This window comes from Schistocerca gregaria, chromosome 8 (assembly GCF_023897955.1).
Source record: "Schistocerca gregaria isolate iqSchGreg1 chromosome 8, iqSchGreg1.2, whole genome shotgun sequence".
NCBI lineage: Eukaryota > Metazoa > Arthropoda > Insecta > Orthoptera > Acrididae > Schistocerca > Schistocerca gregaria.
In genome coordinates, this window is record NC_064927.1 from 371,338,650 (window position 1) to 371,355,099 (window position 16,450).

General features: G+C 44.5%; 1 protein-coding gene across 1 annotated transcript; it reads right to left on the reverse strand.

Annotated features, from left to right (window-relative positions):
• Nucleotides 1-797: 797 nt before the first annotated feature.
• LOC126285198 (uncharacterized) lies at nucleotides 798-15,133 on the reverse strand. Its single transcript, XM_049984504.1, has 4 exons — nucleotides 15,049-15,133; nucleotides 5,741-5,842; nucleotides 2,078-2,201; nucleotides 798-830 (listed from the first exon to the last, which is right to left on the reverse strand). The coding sequence occupies exons 1-4, from the start codon at nucleotides 15,129-15,131 to the stop codon at nucleotides 798-800; spliced, it is 342 nt and encodes a 113-aa protein (XP_049840461.1). The 5' UTR covers nucleotides 15,132-15,133.
• Between the last annotated feature and the right edge of the window lie 1,317 nt (nucleotides 15,134-16,450).

Below are 16,450 nucleotides of genomic sequence, written 5' to 3' on the forward strand. Positions count from 1 at the left end.
GTAACCGCGCTGCTGCTGCTGTCGCAGGTTCGAATCCTGCCTTGGGTATGGATGTGTGTGATGTCCTTAGGTTAGTTAGGTTTAATTAGTTCTACGTCTAGGGGACTGATGACCTCAGATGTTAAGTTCCATAGTGCTTAGAGCCATTTGAACCATTTGAATTTTCACCATCGTAAAATTTATTTTGGCAGCTCTCTCTCCATAGGGTGGATGTAAAATTAATTCATAAAAGTCATATATAAATTCGTCCACTCAACTTGATACACGTATTTAAATCTGCACAGTTTTGAGTAACTGTTAAAACGTGACAAAATACGACGGTGTGCCACAACCGTCATAGAATGCAGATACCTGCGGGATTGGAAATAAAAGAGAGGGAAGGCTACAGCAAACTCAAAATGAGTCAGTCAGTCAGTACTCTCAGGAAACACTGATTGAAGTTTAGTTCATTAACTAACAAAGGCTCGTCTGTCAGCCAATTTTTAACTCGTCATGTTTCATGTGGCTGCAAAGTGTAAGAGTTATCTCACTGTGCACAACGTTTGCTTTTGTCTATTGTTAGAACGACTTTCACTGCAGTGGTCACGGTAATTCACCACGCACTCTCCATACTTTTCTTGATAATATCAATACCTGTAACACGGTCCGCTTACAATGTTGTTGTAGTCATGTAGTTGCAACTAAGTTAACTGTAACGTCCTTTAAATCCCTTTAGTGTTAATCATTTCCTTAAGCTCCGTAGTGAAGTGTCTTTAGACATTCCTCCCTCATGATTCAAAATCTCGTTTGCAAGACGACTAAAGTGTCTGAAAGTGGTACAAAGTGTATGCCTGTAACAAAATTATTGCCTTAATTATAAAACATGTTAGAGTAAAATGAATAATGGGGTTGAAACGAAAAAGAAGACCGTTTCTTATTTTGAATTTTATTTTATTGTTGCCAAGTTCCGTAACAGACACAATTTACGAATACGTTAGACCAAAGAAAAAATTAAAGCACAGCTTTCTGGTGGTATGAAATTTTCCCCAAATGTACATCAGATCAGCTAAGATCTTAACGGTTTTGCTCCATCCACCGCTTCATACCTGGAAAAAACAGCAATAATCGAAATCAACTAGCGAAAATACTTTAATGTTTATAGATTTTATATTGCTGTTATTAATAAGACAGAACACACATCAGTCTTACGGGACCAAAGCAGCACAGCGAGTCAGGATGTGAGATTACTCTGTCGCTCTTGCTGTAAATGTGTATTTGTTTCTGTCAAGACTGTTAAAAGACAATCTAATAATTCTTGGTAGAGGAGGCGTTCAGTGTCGAATTGTAGTGAAGTTTGTAGTGGGACGTGTATGTTTAGGGCGAAAACGAATAAAATGATACAGTGCAGTTGAAGTTCGCCTTTTACTTAAAAAACTGCTGCTGTTAGTCCGTGGACGTATCACAGTGGGCGGTAAAAGTCATAAACATTAATGTTGCAGTGCCGTACTATGCTTAAAGTAATTCATAATATTGGATTATCTCTCAAAGATTTCGTCCGCATGGGTATCATCGTTATAGTCTATTAAACGATTTGAAAAGGACAAAGATCAGAATTTAACATTACTTAACGTACAGATGGGGACTGAAATAAAACGAGGCTTATTACTAGTTTATTAAGGTGCATTAAAGAACGTTACTTTGGCGCTGCATTAGTGGCCAGTCTCAAAGAAACCTCGATTTTGTTTATAGGACTGTGTTTGCAATATAGAATTATTGTCGTACACAATGGGAGTCATTCAAGTTCTCCACATGCTAGCAGGTACACGAATAAAGGTTATTGCCGCTTGCCAGCGAATGTCCGGGACCGGAGGCTAGGAGCTGGTAAAACCCGCCTGATCTGCATCCATTGAGGAGTACTGTGTGAATGTATGTCAGAACCCTAGCGAACAAGCGAATGTGTGATTCATCAACTAATAACATCGAGTACAGCAAGAACGAATTGTGATCCATTGTCGCAGCTCTATCCTTACATGTTAAATAGGAAAATGAGTGACGCAGAATCTCTGTGCTCCTAGGGTGTGACAAGTGCATGACTTACCTGTAGCGGACGCAGGTATCTCCTCACGGACGAGTCGCCAGGCATCGAAACATATTCTTCAACGGGCACGTCCGCTTCGTTCACCAGTCGCCACACGTCGGAAGAAAAGGAGCGTTTGCGGCCTCTGAAAAGAATTATGGAACGTCAGTATATCTATGAATAGCATGTGTGTCAAACGTATATTAATGATCTGGCAGATAAAATTAACAGTAACCTTTCCCGTTTTATAGATGATACAGTAGTCAGATCTTAATACGCTTTCAAAGTGATTCTGAAGCTGGCAACTTGTTAACCACTTGGATTCAAAGTACTAATGTTCCACAATAATATTTATTAGTTCGTTATGAACTGACTTTCGGTTTATTAAGCCATCATGACAAAACTTAATGCTAAACATATAATCCACACAACTTCAGTGAAAATTCATAGCTGTACAAAGAATGCTGTACAATAATATGTATGCATTTTATGATTACATAGATACAAGACGCAGACATGATGTAATACCTAAAGAGACTCTGAACGAATAGATCTTATAATACAGTATATCCTAATATTAAAACTCTGTGAGTGTATAAAACAGAAATGCTCTACAAGTGAGTTGTGAGACAGACTCTTATGTCACACGGAAAAACAGGAAGACATGACAAACAGACCAAATAAAGGGAGGGGAAGGGAGAAGTCTTTGGAATGTGGGTGTGGAACAGTTATAACAAGCTTATTAGCTGATGGTGAGAGGAATAACTGGCTGCTACTTTAATAAGGCTGAATAATGGAACTGTTTTTGGTCAATAAGAACCAGGTCAGTATTCTTTGATGTTTATTAATGGCCAGAATTTCAAGTAATGTTAATTTCAACCTTTATTTCCTTTATTGTTGATCATATGAATGGCATTCATTCAGAGCATGTTCGTGTTTTCTGAACATGCTACGAATTCTCGCTGAAGTTATGTGGACTGTCTGTTTAGCATTACGTTACCTGATGATGACGGAAGAAGCCGAAAGTTGGTTCATAACGAACCAATATATATTATTGTGAAACATTAATAGTTTGTTGGATCAAATGGTTCAAATGGCTCTGAGCACTATAGTACTTAACTGCTGAGGTCATCAGACCCCTAGAACTTAGAAATCCTTAAACCTAACTAACCTAGGGACATCAAATACATCCATGCCCGAGGCAGGATTCGAAACTGCGACCGTAGCGGCCGTGCGGTTCCAGACTCTAGCACCTAGAACAGCTCGGCCACACTGGCCGGCTAATAGTTTGTATTATAGTTATTAATAAGTGGATATTCCTCCATCGACCGACAGAATATTCCATAAATATTACCGACAATTTGCTTTCGTGAAGGTGTGCACTTGAAAAAACGGGAAACGTGGTAGCAACCTATAACTGCAATGTCGATGAGCCACAGTTGCACTCAGTCAACTCATACAAATGGCAGAACGTAACAATTCTTTGGGCTATTAAACTGAATGATCACATACTATTAGTAGTAGGAAGCAAGTGTCAGAAACCTGTTCATTGGCTGGATACGGGGAAAATGCAGACGGTCTACAACGTAGCCTACATACAAACTACTCAACTCGCCCTAGACTTTCTCTCAAGTGTGTAAGACCCGTATCCAGAAGGACTGACAGAGGATACTGAACGAATACAAAGGAGGACAGCATGAATCCTCACGATTGTCTGTCTTTCAGAAGAACGTCGCACAATTACTGTGAAGCCTTCAGCGGTAGGCATTTGACGATAGGTGTCAATGACGTATACAGACCGCCTAGGAAGTCACAAAAAGCAGTTCTCCGGAAGGGATGCAGATATATATACAGATATATACTACCAGTCTCTAGAGGAACGGAAGGTTACAAATCATTGGAAAAGAGCACAGGTAGTCCCAGTTTTCAAAAAGGATCGTCGAGCAGATGCGCAAAACTATAGGCCTATATCTCTGACATCGAATTTTAGAACATGTTTTTTGCTCGCGTATCATGTCATTTCTGGAAACCCAGAATCTACTCTGTAGGAATCAACATGGATTCCGGAAACAGCGATGGTGTTAGACCCAACTCGCTTTATTTGATCATGAGACCCAGAAAATATTAGATACAGGCTCCCAGGTAGATGCTATTTTCCTTGACTTCCGGAAGGCGTTCAATACAGTTCTGCACTGTCGCCTGATAAGCAGAGTAAGAGCCTTCGGAATATCAGACCAGCTGTGTGGCTGGCTTGAAGAGCTTTTAGCAACAGAACACATCATGTTGTTATCAATGGAGAGACGTCTACAAACGTTAAAGTAACCTCTGGCGTGCCACAAGGAGTGTTATGGGACCATTGGTTTTCACGATATATATAAAAGACCTAGTAGATAGTGTCGGAAGTTCCATGCGGCTTTTCGCGGATGATGCTGTAGTATACGGAGAAGTTGCAGCATTAGAAAGTTGCAGCGAAATGCAGGAAGAACTGCTGCTGATACGCACTTGGTGCAGGGAGTGGCAAGTGACCCTTAACATAGACAAATGTAATTAATTGCGAATATATAGAGAGAAGACTCCTTTATTGTATGATTATATGATAGCGGAACAAACACTGGTAGCAGTCACTTCTGTAAAATATGTGGGAGTATGCGTACGGAACGATTTGAAGTAGAGTGATCATATAAAATTGATTGTTGGTAAGGCGGGTGCCATGTTGAGATTCATTGGAAGAGCCCTTAGAAAATGTAGTCCATTAACAAAGGAGGTGGCTTACAAAACACTCGTTCTCTCAATACTTGAGTATCGCTCATCACTAAAAGATCCGTAACAGGTCGGGTTGACAGAGGAGATAAGATCCAAAGAAGAGCGGGTCTTTTCGTCACAGGGTTATTTGGTAAGCGTGATAGCGTTACGGAGATGTTTGGCAAACTCAAATGGCAGACTCTGCAAGAGAGGCGTTCTGCATCGCGGTGTCCAGGTTTCGAGAGGGTGCGTATCTGGATGAGGTATCGAATATATTGCTTCCCCCTACTTGTACCTCCCGAGGAGATCACGAATGTAAAATTAGAGAGATTAGAGCGCGCACGGAGGCTTTCCGACAGTCGTTCTTCCCGCGAACCATACGCGACTGGAACAGGAAAAGGAGGTAATGACAGTGGCACGTAAAGTGCCCCCGCCACACACCGTTGGGTGGCTTGCGGAGTATAAATGTATATGTAGATGTAGATATACGAAGATCCACTATTTATCGTTTTTCAAGGGTCCGTGAAGATAAGCGTAGACTAATTACTGCACACACGGGTATTTAAGAGATGAACCTATCTGGGCTTCATGTGCTAGTCGAGCATGAAGGAATTATTATCCTAATGTCACAAGTTAACTGACAGTACGTCAGCTGCCAAAAACATTTGAAGCAGGGTTCGCAATAACTCCATCGTTGCTTATTCCTAGCTAAATTTAGCAGTCTATATAAACTGAAAAGGGAAAACCATATACAGTATTTGCAGTAGTTGATGCTTTTTTACTTGTCGTTAGCGGCAATTTTAATACGAAATGGACATTTCTGTATGTTTGTTTCCTGCACTGAAATATTTATGTATGTCAGTAGTACAAAAACAAGTAACGTCTGGTCATAAACTACTATGAAATTGTTGACGCAGAGTAAGATTCCGGTGCTGTACTCACACTATGGCCGGGTCTGGCAGAGGGGTGGTGTGGCCCATCGCTTCCACAGCCAACCGCGTCAGGTACTCAGCAAGGCTCTGGTCGAAAAAAGGGCGCTTCTGCCTGCGAACAAAAGGTACAAAAATATGATGCGTGTCTTTGAATAACGACCTACACTAAATTTAGAGAACGGCGTAATCAGCGTCACACGGCGTAATTTGATAACACGCAGTCGGTATATTGCTTGGTACGCTTATAACGCTTGTTCCAGTAGCAGAAAAAGAAGAAAAGATTGATAGGGAGATAGATAGATAGAAACAAGGGACATCTCAGTCACCTGTGGTGAAATGCTGAGGCGTCTTGTCACGATCCGTGCTGCTCCCCCCGTCGGAGGTTCGAGTCCTCCCTGTGGCATGTCCATAGCGTAAATTGGTTTAAGTCAGATTTAGTAGTGTGTAGGCTTAGGGACCGATGACCTCAGCAGCTTTGTCCCATAAGACATCACCACAAATTTCGAAATTTCTACAGTTTTCTCATGTATAACAATAGACATAGGATACAGTGTTACGCCTAGTTGTAAAACAATGAGTTGAGTTATTGTCCTTTCGATTATTTTCTCGCTGCTGCAGGTTATGTCGTCATTTCCTAATAATTTAATGCAATAGTCAATCTGAGAACGTCTCCTGCAAAAGGTTGCACGACAAAATCTAATGAATTTGGTAAAAATAAGGTGGTTTCCGATTTCAATATGAACTACTGGAAGGTTCGTTTCCCCAGAATGTGACATAGAGAGGAAATTGCAAAGTTCTTCATTAAAGGTACTGACGCCTGTGAAAATTTCAAAAACGAATTGTAAATGAGCTTAATATCTCATAGCAGTTACAAGACATGCTCCTCACGAATTCTATTACTTGCGAGAATCAGTCCCGGCGATATCGAGGTCATTATGAAACCCTAGCTCAAGTGAGAAGGGGATATGAAAAAAAAAAAAACCTTCACTTACAGTGATCTAGACAGCCCTCCAGAAATTCAATTAGGATGTCCAGTCGAGGCTCTCCATCCCTTCTCCAGTGCCGCGCGGAGTGGCCGTACGGTTTGAGGCGTCATGTCACGGACTACTCGGCCCCTCTCGCCGGAGGTTCGAGTCCTCCATCGAGCACGAGTGTGTGTGTTGTTCTTAGCAAAAGTTAGTTTGTCAGTTTAAGTAGTGTGTACGTCTAGGGCCCGATGACCTAAGCAGTTTGGTCCCTTAGGAATTCGCGCACATTTGATTTGAACCTTCTTCAGTCCCTTAATCACAGTGTCGGGAAGCTCGTTTTTCTATATCCTAATTCGTCACCTTCCGTTTGTAAATAGTTTACTGTAGCAGTGCGCAAGTTTACTGGTAGAACTCAAAGTCGCAATTCCAATAAATGTCCATGCTTACTTCAAACACGCTAAATTGTCTGCACTTAAATTTCCTTTTCTTACCTGTTCACTACCTGCCGTCATGTAAATTACATTGTGGCTGAATTTGTACATGAACTTTCGCAAAATGCTGGACTTACACTCTGCCGAAAACAATATATTGAGGTGACAAAAGTCGTGGGATAGCGATATGCGCAAATACAGATGGCAGTAATAACGCGTACACAAGGTAAAAAACGGCGGTGCACTGGCGGGGCCGTGTTTGGTACTCAGGTGACTCAGGTGACAATGTTTACAAGGCGGGTATGGCCGCACGACTGAGATTAATAGACTTTGAACGCGGAATTATAGTTGGATCTAAAGTCACGGGACATTCTGTTTCGGAAATCGTTATCGAATTCAATACCCCGAATCCACAGTGCAACGAATGTGCCGAGAATACCAGATTTCAACCATTATCTCTCACCGTGGACAATGCAGTAGCCGATAGCCGTCACTTAAAAACCGGGGGCAGTGACATTTTCCTAATGTTTTAAATGCTGACACAGAAGCAAGACTGCCTGAAATAACCGTAGTAATCAATGTGGGACGTACAACGAAAGTATCCGTTAGGACAGTGCGGCGAAACGTGGCTTTAATGGGTTGTGGCAGCCGACGGCCTATGCGAGTGCTTTTGGTAATAACACGACATCGGCTGCAGCGCCTCTTCTATGCTCCTAAGTATGTCGGCTGAAACGTAGACGAACGTAAAACAGTGACCTGATCAGATGCCCCGATTTCATTTGGTAAAAGTTTATCATAGGGTTCGAGTGTGGCGCCACGAAGCCACGTAGCTAGTTATTAAGAGGATACTATGCGAGCTGGTGGTGGTTCCATAATGGTGTGGGCCGTGTTAATATGGAATGAACTGACTCCTCTGGTCCACTTTATCCGATTATTGACAGGAAATGGTTATGTTCGGCTACTTGGACTCCATTTGCAACTATTCATGGACTCCAATTATTGGGTACGATGTTCCAAGCCAACAGGCCACAGTTGTTCGCGATTGACTTGAAGATGACAATATTTAAGGGAAAAATGAATTGAAGTTTGTTTGGAAGGGCACCCACCTTATGTAGTTCATGCAGCAATGTTCACCCTCGTCCTGCGGTAGTGTAAGGGTTAACATTTCTGCTTAGTCAGCAGGAAGACCCGGGTTCGAATCCCGGCCGCAGCAAAACTTTTCATTTCTTCTGCTTCGACCATTATCAAAGGTTTGAAGGCTATCTGGACAAATCGAGCGAATGATTTGGCCACAGAGATCATGCGATATGAATCCCATCGAACATCTGTGGGACGTAATCGAGAGGTCTGTTCGCGCACAACATTGGGGGTGCACCGGCAACAGTTTCACTATTATGGACGGCTACAGATGCAGCATGGCTCAGTTCTTCTGTGGGGACTTACAAACACTTGTTGAGTCCATCCTACGTCGAGTTGATGCACTACACTGCGAAAAATCAGCATGTATCCCATGACTCTCGACACTTCAGTGTATTGTTCACTGCAGTTTCTTGTAGAACTTCCGGTTGTTCATTTCGTTTCATTTAATTTTTTCTGCTCCATATGCAGATACGCTCCAACGACAGTGTTCCTGTAAAGTGTAGACGAATACCAAATGGTTCAAATGGCTCTGAGCACTATGGGGCTTAACTGGTGCGGTCATCAGTCCCCTAGAACTTAGAAGTACTTAAACCTAAGTAACCTAAGGACAGCACACACGCCCACGCCTGAGGCAGGATTCGAACCTGCGATAGTAGCGGTCTCGCGGTTCCAGACTGTAGGACCTAGAAACGCTTGGCCACCCCGGCCGGCCGACGAATACCGCCTGAGCTTATTGCGAAGGTACGTGGTCTGGGATTTGTGTCACTGAAGGGAGCTGTAGAAAACGTAGCACAGGATGTCCAGAAAACACGAGTCGGTCTGTTTGTCGTCATCCATATTTAGCTGTTTCTGTGTTTCAACCACTTTATCTACGCGCCTCCGTAACGAAGGCTGCTAATTGATGCCTGTGGGTGGCGCTTGAATCGGGGATAGTCCGGTTGGAATCCTGGAGATGGAAAACTTACATTACCAGTATTTGACCGGCAAGGAGAGAAGAGGTGGTGGCCTGAAGTTGCCGATCACCAGTCTTTAAGCCAGGGTCAGGAATTAAATTCAAGGTCTCTCCCTACTGTGTCGTAAAGTAAAGGTATGCGGTACTGTTTATGGTGATCCATGGATAGCAAGGCTCCGTGGAGCTTGGAGGTTCTCTTAGTGTTATTCGAGATGAGTAGCGTATCTGCCTGCAGCAGGTTCTACCCAAATCGAAGGTGTTGAACGTCTTTGGCACAGAGATGAGATCGGTCATCACATATGACTGAAGATCGTGTGGCTGAATCGGGCTGGTTTTGGTGAATAAGTAGCACTTGCATTGTCAACTGAACACTTTTGGCACAAGAAGAAACAATTACATTAATGATTTCTCATCAGTCACACTGCCAGAAGCGGAGTTCATTTTGTTTGCATATGACACAAGTATTGCAATAAATAGTATGTCGAGTGTAGTTCCAGAACGATCTGTTAATGATATTTTCATGGATAGTAATAAATGGTTTCAAGCCAACTCAGTGATATTTAACTTCGAAAAGACTCACTACATCTACATCTACATCTACATCTACATGACTACTCTGCAATTCACATTTAAGTGCTTGGCAGAGGGTTCATCGAACCACAATCATACTATCTCTCTACTATCCCACTCCCGAACAGCGAGCGGGAAAAACGAACACCTAAACCTTTCTGTTCGAGCTGTGATTTCTCTTATTTTATTTTGATGATCATTCCTATCTATGTAGGTTGGGCTCAACAAAATATTTTCGCATTCGGAAGAGAAAGTTGGTGACTGAAATTTCGTAGAAAGGTCTCGCCGCGACGAAAAACGTCTATGCTGTAATGACTTCCATCCCAACTCGTGTATCATATCTGCCACACTCTCTCCCCTATAACGCGATAATACAAAACGAGCTGCCCTTTTTTGCACCCTTTCGATGTCCTCCGTCAGTCCCACCTGGTAAGGATCCCACACCGCGCAGCAATATTCTAACAGAGGACGAACGAGTGTAGTGTAAGCTGTCTCTTTAGTGGACTTGTTGCATCTTCTAAGTGTCCTGCCAATGAAACGCAACCTTTGGCTCGCCTTCCCGACAATATTATCTATGTGGTCCTTCCAACTGAAGTTATTCGTAATTTTAACACCCAGGTACTTAGTTGAATTGACAGCCTTGAGAATTGTACTATTTATCGAGTAATCGAGTTCCAACGGATTTCTTTTGGAACTCGTGTGGATCATCTCACACTTTTCGTTATTTAGCGTCAACTGCCACCTGACACACCATACAGCAATCTTTTCTAAATCGCTTTGTAGGTGATACTGGTCTTCGGATGACGTTACTACATGCAATTTAGAACCTGTAAGAGGTTGCCACCCAGCATATGCATACAGTATGAAGAAGAGCAGATAGAAGAGGTTGACAGTCGTAAATTCCTGGCATTATAACTTGACAATAAATTAAGTTGGGAGGAGCAAACCACAGAACTGCAGAAACGCCTTAACAAATCTGTATTTGCAATTCTAGTGATAGCAGACGTAGGCGGCATAAAAATGAAAAAGCTTGCATACTTTCCTGTAGAAACCTCTTCGAAGAACTCGGCATACTAACTAATGCCTCTCAGTATATTTACTCCTTAAGGAAAAATATTTTGAAATGTGTGTGAAATCCTATGGGACTTAACTGCTAAGGTGATCAGTTCCTAAGCTTACACACTAATTAACCTAAATTATCCTAAGGACAAACACACACACCCATGCCCGAGGGAGGACAGAAACCTCCGCCCGGACCAGCCACACAGTCCATGACTGTAGTGCCCCGGACCGATCGGCTAATCCCGCGCGAACCGCCGGAGTGGTCGTGCTGTTCTAGGCGCTACAGTCTGGAACCGAGCGACCAGGGCCGAATCCTGCCTCGGGCATGGATGTGTGTGCCGTTCTTAGTTTAGTTAGGTTTAATTAGTTCTAAGTTCTAGGAGACTGTTGACCTCAGAAGCCATTTGAAACAATCCCGCGAGGCCTGAATTCAATTTTTCCTAAATAATATATCTATTTTTCCAACAAACAGCTCAGTTCATACATACAAAATTTGTTACAAATAAAGATCAGTTTAAAAGGAGCCTGAAAGACTTACTAGTGGCCAACTCCTTCTATTCCACTGACGAATTTTTTAATACACTCCTGGAAATTGAAATAAGAACACCGTGAATTCATTTTCCCATGAAGGGGAAACTTTATTGACACATTCCTGGGGTCAGATACATCACATGATCACACTGACAGAACTACAGGCACATAGACACAGGCAACAGAGCATGCACAACGTCGGCACTAGTACAGTGTATATCCACCTTTCGCAGCAATGCAGGCTGCTATTCTCCCATGGAGACGATCGTAGAGATGCTGGATGTAGTCCTGTGGAACGGCTTGCCATGCCATTTCCACATGGGGCCTCACTTGGACCAGCGTTCGTGCTGGACGTGCAGACCGCATTAGACGACGCTTGATCCAGTTCCAAACATGCTCAATGGGGGACAGATCCGGAGATCTTGCTGGCCAGGGTAGTTGACTTACACCTTCTAGAGCATGTTGGGTGGCACGGGATACATGCGGACGTGCATTGTCCTGTTGGAACAGCAAGTTCCCTTGCCGGTCTAGGAATGGTAGAACGATGGGTTCGATAACGGTTTGGATGTACCGTGCACTATTCAGTGTCCCCTCGACGATCACCAGAGGTGTATGGCCAGTGTAGGAGATCGCTCCCCACACCATGATGCCGGGTGTTGGCCCTGTGTGCCTCGGTCGTATGCAGTCCTGATTGTGGCGCTCACCTGCACGGCGCCAAACACGCATACGACCATCATTGGCACCAAGGCAGAAGCGACTCTCATCGCTGAAGACGACACGTCTCCATTCGTCCCTCCATTCACGCCTGTCGCGATGCCACTGGAGGCGGGCTGCACGATGTTGGGGCGTGAGCGGAAGACGGCCTAACGGTGTGCGGGGCCGTAGCCCAGCTTCATGGAGACAGTTGCGAATGGTCCTCGCCGATACCCCAGGAGCAACAGTGTCCCTAATTTGCTGGGAAGTGGCGGTGCGGTCCCCTACGCAGTGCGTAGGATCCTACGGTCTTGGCGTGCATCCGTGCGTCGCTGCGGTCCGGTCCCAGGTCGACGGGCACGTGCACCTTCCGCCGACCACTGGAAACAACATCGATGTACTGTGGAGACCTCACGCCCCACGTGTTGAGCAATTCGGCGGTACGTCCACCCGGCCTCCCGCATGCCCACTATACGCCCTCGCTCAAAGTCCGTCAACTGCACATACGGTTCACGTCCACGCTGTCGCGACATGCTACCAGTGTTGAAGACTGCGATGGAGCTCCGTATGCCACGGCAAACTGGCTGACACTGACGGCAGCGGTGCGCAAATGCTGCGCAGCTAGCGCCATTCGACCGCCAACACCGCGGTTGCTGGTGTGTCCGCTGTGCCGTGCGTGTGATCATTGCTTGTACAGCCTTCTCGCAGTGTCCGGAGCAAGTATGGTGGGTCTGACACACCGGTGTCAATGTGTTCTTTTTTCTATTTCCAGGAGTGTAGATACAAATGATGTATTGTACATATTCATACTATTAGTATTGTTATTTCAGCTCAAAAAAAATTTACATGTTCCACATCCACGAGGATCTCCTCAGCACGGATCTATGGAACGAAATACTAATCTAATCTAATCTAAATCCGTGAAAAGCATCAGTCTAAAAGTTAAAATTTAACTGTCTGCTACGGTCGCAGGTTCGAATCCTGCCTCGGGCATGTATGTGTGTGATGTCCTTAGGTTAGTTAGGTTTAAGTAGTTCTAAGTTCTAGGGGACTAATAACCACAGCAGTTGAGTCCCATAGTGCTCAGAGCCATTTGAACCATTTTGTAGCTGTCGTGTGACTAGGGCCTCCCGTCGGGTAGACCGTTCGCCGGGTGCTACTCGTACTCTTCCGATTTGACGCCACTTCGGCGACTTGCGCGTATATGGGGATGAAATGATGATGATCAGGACAACACGACACCCAGTCCCTGAGCGTAGAAAAACTCCGGCCCAGCTGGGAATCGAACCCGGGCTCTTAGGACTGACATTCTGTCGCGCTGACCACTTTTCTCTTTTTGTTAGTTTTCGTTCATTGCATCTGCTCAGGGTGGACGTCGTAAGACATTCGTTTAAGTTCGTCGTTGATCCAGTAACTCAGTTTGTTTATTACAGAGGGCTGCTAACCCTCTGACCAAACACGCTGTGCTACCGTGCCGGCGGCACTCAGCAACCGGGGGCGGACGGACTAAAAGGTGAGGCCTCCAAAGGCTCTGCACTTAAATCAGGGAGTAGCAGTTGACGCCCAACATAAATACAATTCATTGCATGCAGATAGGCATAGAGATAATTTTTTGTCATCTTAAACCGTTGCCGAGCAATCACCGAAGATAGTCCCACTCATTATATATCTCAGAGTATGCGGACGGAGTGGTGTAAGGGAAAACTACCACTACGATTCACTGGAATAATCGTCACAAAGTGTGGGCATCCTACGGGAATGCTAGCTTACGAAACACTGGTTGCCTGATACTGGATTGCTGTTCGACGGTTTGGGACTCTTACCAGATGCGATTGATAGAATAAGCTGAACACGCAAAGAAGGGCAGTGCGTTCCATCACGGGTTCGTTCCACCAGCGTGAAAGCGTCACGTGGTTGCTCGTGAAGCTCGAGTGTCAGACGCAGCCATAGTCATTGTGTATCACGCAGTGGTTTACTGTTGAAATTCTGAGAACGTGCATTCTTAGTAGACTGAAGGCAAATTTTCCTTCCTACTATATCTCACGAAGAGGCCGTCAAAGTAAAATTAATGAAAGGAAAATTTCTAAAAATGTGTAGGAGAAATGTTAATGTAAATTTGAAATAGAGCACAATACAGCATAAGTATATAGACGTAACGTTGCAAAGCGACGTGAAATGTAATGGGTATGTAAGTTTGGTTGTAGGAGAGGCGAATGGTCGACCCCGGAAGAATCTAGCAAAGTGCAGCTCATCCGTAAAGAATGCAATATACAGAAACCTTGTGCGACCAGTTCTTAAGTACTGCTCCAACATGTGGGACCCCCACTAGGACTGATTAAAGGAAGACATGGCAGCATTTCAGAAACGTACTGCTGCATTTGTTACCGGTGGGTTCCATCACATTACGAAGATGCTTCCTGAACTGAAATGAGAATCTGTGAAAAAATGAAAGCCTTCTTTTCGAGAAACACTTTTGAGAATGTTTAGAGCCGGCATTTACGGAAGAGTGGAGAACGATCCGGCGGCCATTAACGTACATCTCTCTTAAGGACCTCCAGGACAAGATAAGAGACGTCAGGGCTTAAACGGGTGCATATAGGCAGTCGTTCTTCCCTCGCTCCACTTGCGAGTAGTTCTGCAAAAGGAATAATTAACTGTAGTATGAGGTACCCACTACGATGCATTCTATATTCTATAATGTAGATGTAGGTGTAGAAATTAGATTCGATGTGTCAACGACCGTTATTTACGAGCACTGGACACGACCGGACTTGAAGAGACGGGGAATCGACAGTGATACGCGACTTACCCATCAGCACATACTGTACTGTGGCTGTGAGATGTAGACGTAAAACCTTTGGGCAGGGTAGGGGAGCGGTTACAGCCTCAAGACTGAACTCTTAAGAAACTAAGGGCCACTGTGGGGCAAGTGGAGTCTGAGAGCCGTTTACAACCCCCCTAGAAAGCTCACCTGCTGGAGACGTCAGCTTCACCACTGCAGAGTGCCGCTACCAAAGCGACCAGAAGGGCACAGAGCGCGGTGTTGGATGCCATGGTGGAAGCTGCAGGACTGACTGACAGGCTGCGCCGAGATCCGGTTATATACCCGGCACGGGCTGCTGCTGCCTGATGGGACCGCCTGCCAATCCATTTGGTCGATGAGCTTCCCTTGTCTAAACGGCTACACTCTGGTGACTCACCCAATAAAGTCTCTAAAAGCGTGGCCTGCCCAGACACATCTTGTGCGGCGACCTCTAGGGAATGGGTCCTAAACTATTTTTCCATGGGTCTCGCCACTCACAGTAATTCATGATTGATAACATCTGCAAACAGTTGTATTAAATTTTATTTTGCAATAAAAGGATAGCACAACCATGTTTTACTACTACAGTCTCTATTTCAGGTGAATGTGAAAAATTACGACCGATTGTGGCGACTGTAGGTCCTCATATGGTGAAACACTAAGAAAACAAATAGAACTTGTCGTTGAATTGGAAAGAGAAAATCACAACACATCGAGAATATCCACAGAGTCAACTAAAAGGTGGTAATAAAGGATTCTCTGGTGAATCAACATATACATCGTACTACACCTAACGATGTATGACGGAAGGTACTTCAGGTACAAATAAGTAATCCTCCCATTCCCTGCTCCACTCGCGGGTGGCAGATGCGAAAAATGACTGACGGTAAATCTATGTATTGACTCTTATTTCTACACTACTGGCCAGTAAAATTGATACACCACAAAGATGACTTACTACAGACGCAAAATTTAACCGACAGGAAGAAGATGATGTGATATGCAAATGATTAGCGTTTCAGAGCATTCGCACAAGGTTGGCGACGTTGGTGACACGTTTCAACGTGCTGACATGAGGAAAATTTCCAACCGATTTCTCATACACAAACAGCAGTTGACTTGCGTTGCCTAGCAAAACGTTGTTGTGATGCCTCGTGTAAAGAGGAGGAATGCGGACCATCAAGTTTCCAACTATGATAAAGGTCGGATTGTAGCCTACCGCGACTGCGATTATCGTATCGCGACATTGATGCTCGCGTTGGTCGAGATCCAATGACTGTCAGCAGAATATGGAATCGGTGGGTTCAGGAGGGTAATACGGAACGCCGTGCTGAATCCCAACGGCCTCTTATAACTAGCAGTCAAGATGACAGATATCTTATCCGCATGGCTGTAACGGATCGTGCAGCCACGTCTCGTTTCCAGAGTCAACAGATGGGGACGTTTGCAAGACAACAACCATCTACGCGAACAGTTCAACGACGTTTTCAGCAGCATGGACTATCAGCTAGGAGACCATGGCTGCGGTTACCCTTGACGCTGCATCACAGACAGGAGCGCCTGCGATGGT

Excerpts from the sequence above, each read along its gene's own strand:
- LOC126285198 (XM_049984504.1), bottom strand. The coding sequence starts at position 15,131 with ATGGCATCCAACACCGCGCTCTGTGCCCTTCTGGTCGCTTTGGTAGCG. Across the intron at positions 5,843-15,048 it reads GAAGCTGACGTCTCCAGCAG|GCAGAAGCGCCCTTTTTTCG; the intron begins GTGAGCTTTCTA and ends TTTTGTTCGCAG. Across the intron at positions 831-2,077 it reads GATACCTGCGTCCGCTACAG|GCATACACTTTGTACCACTT; the intron begins GTAAGTCATGCA and ends ATTTTGTTACAG.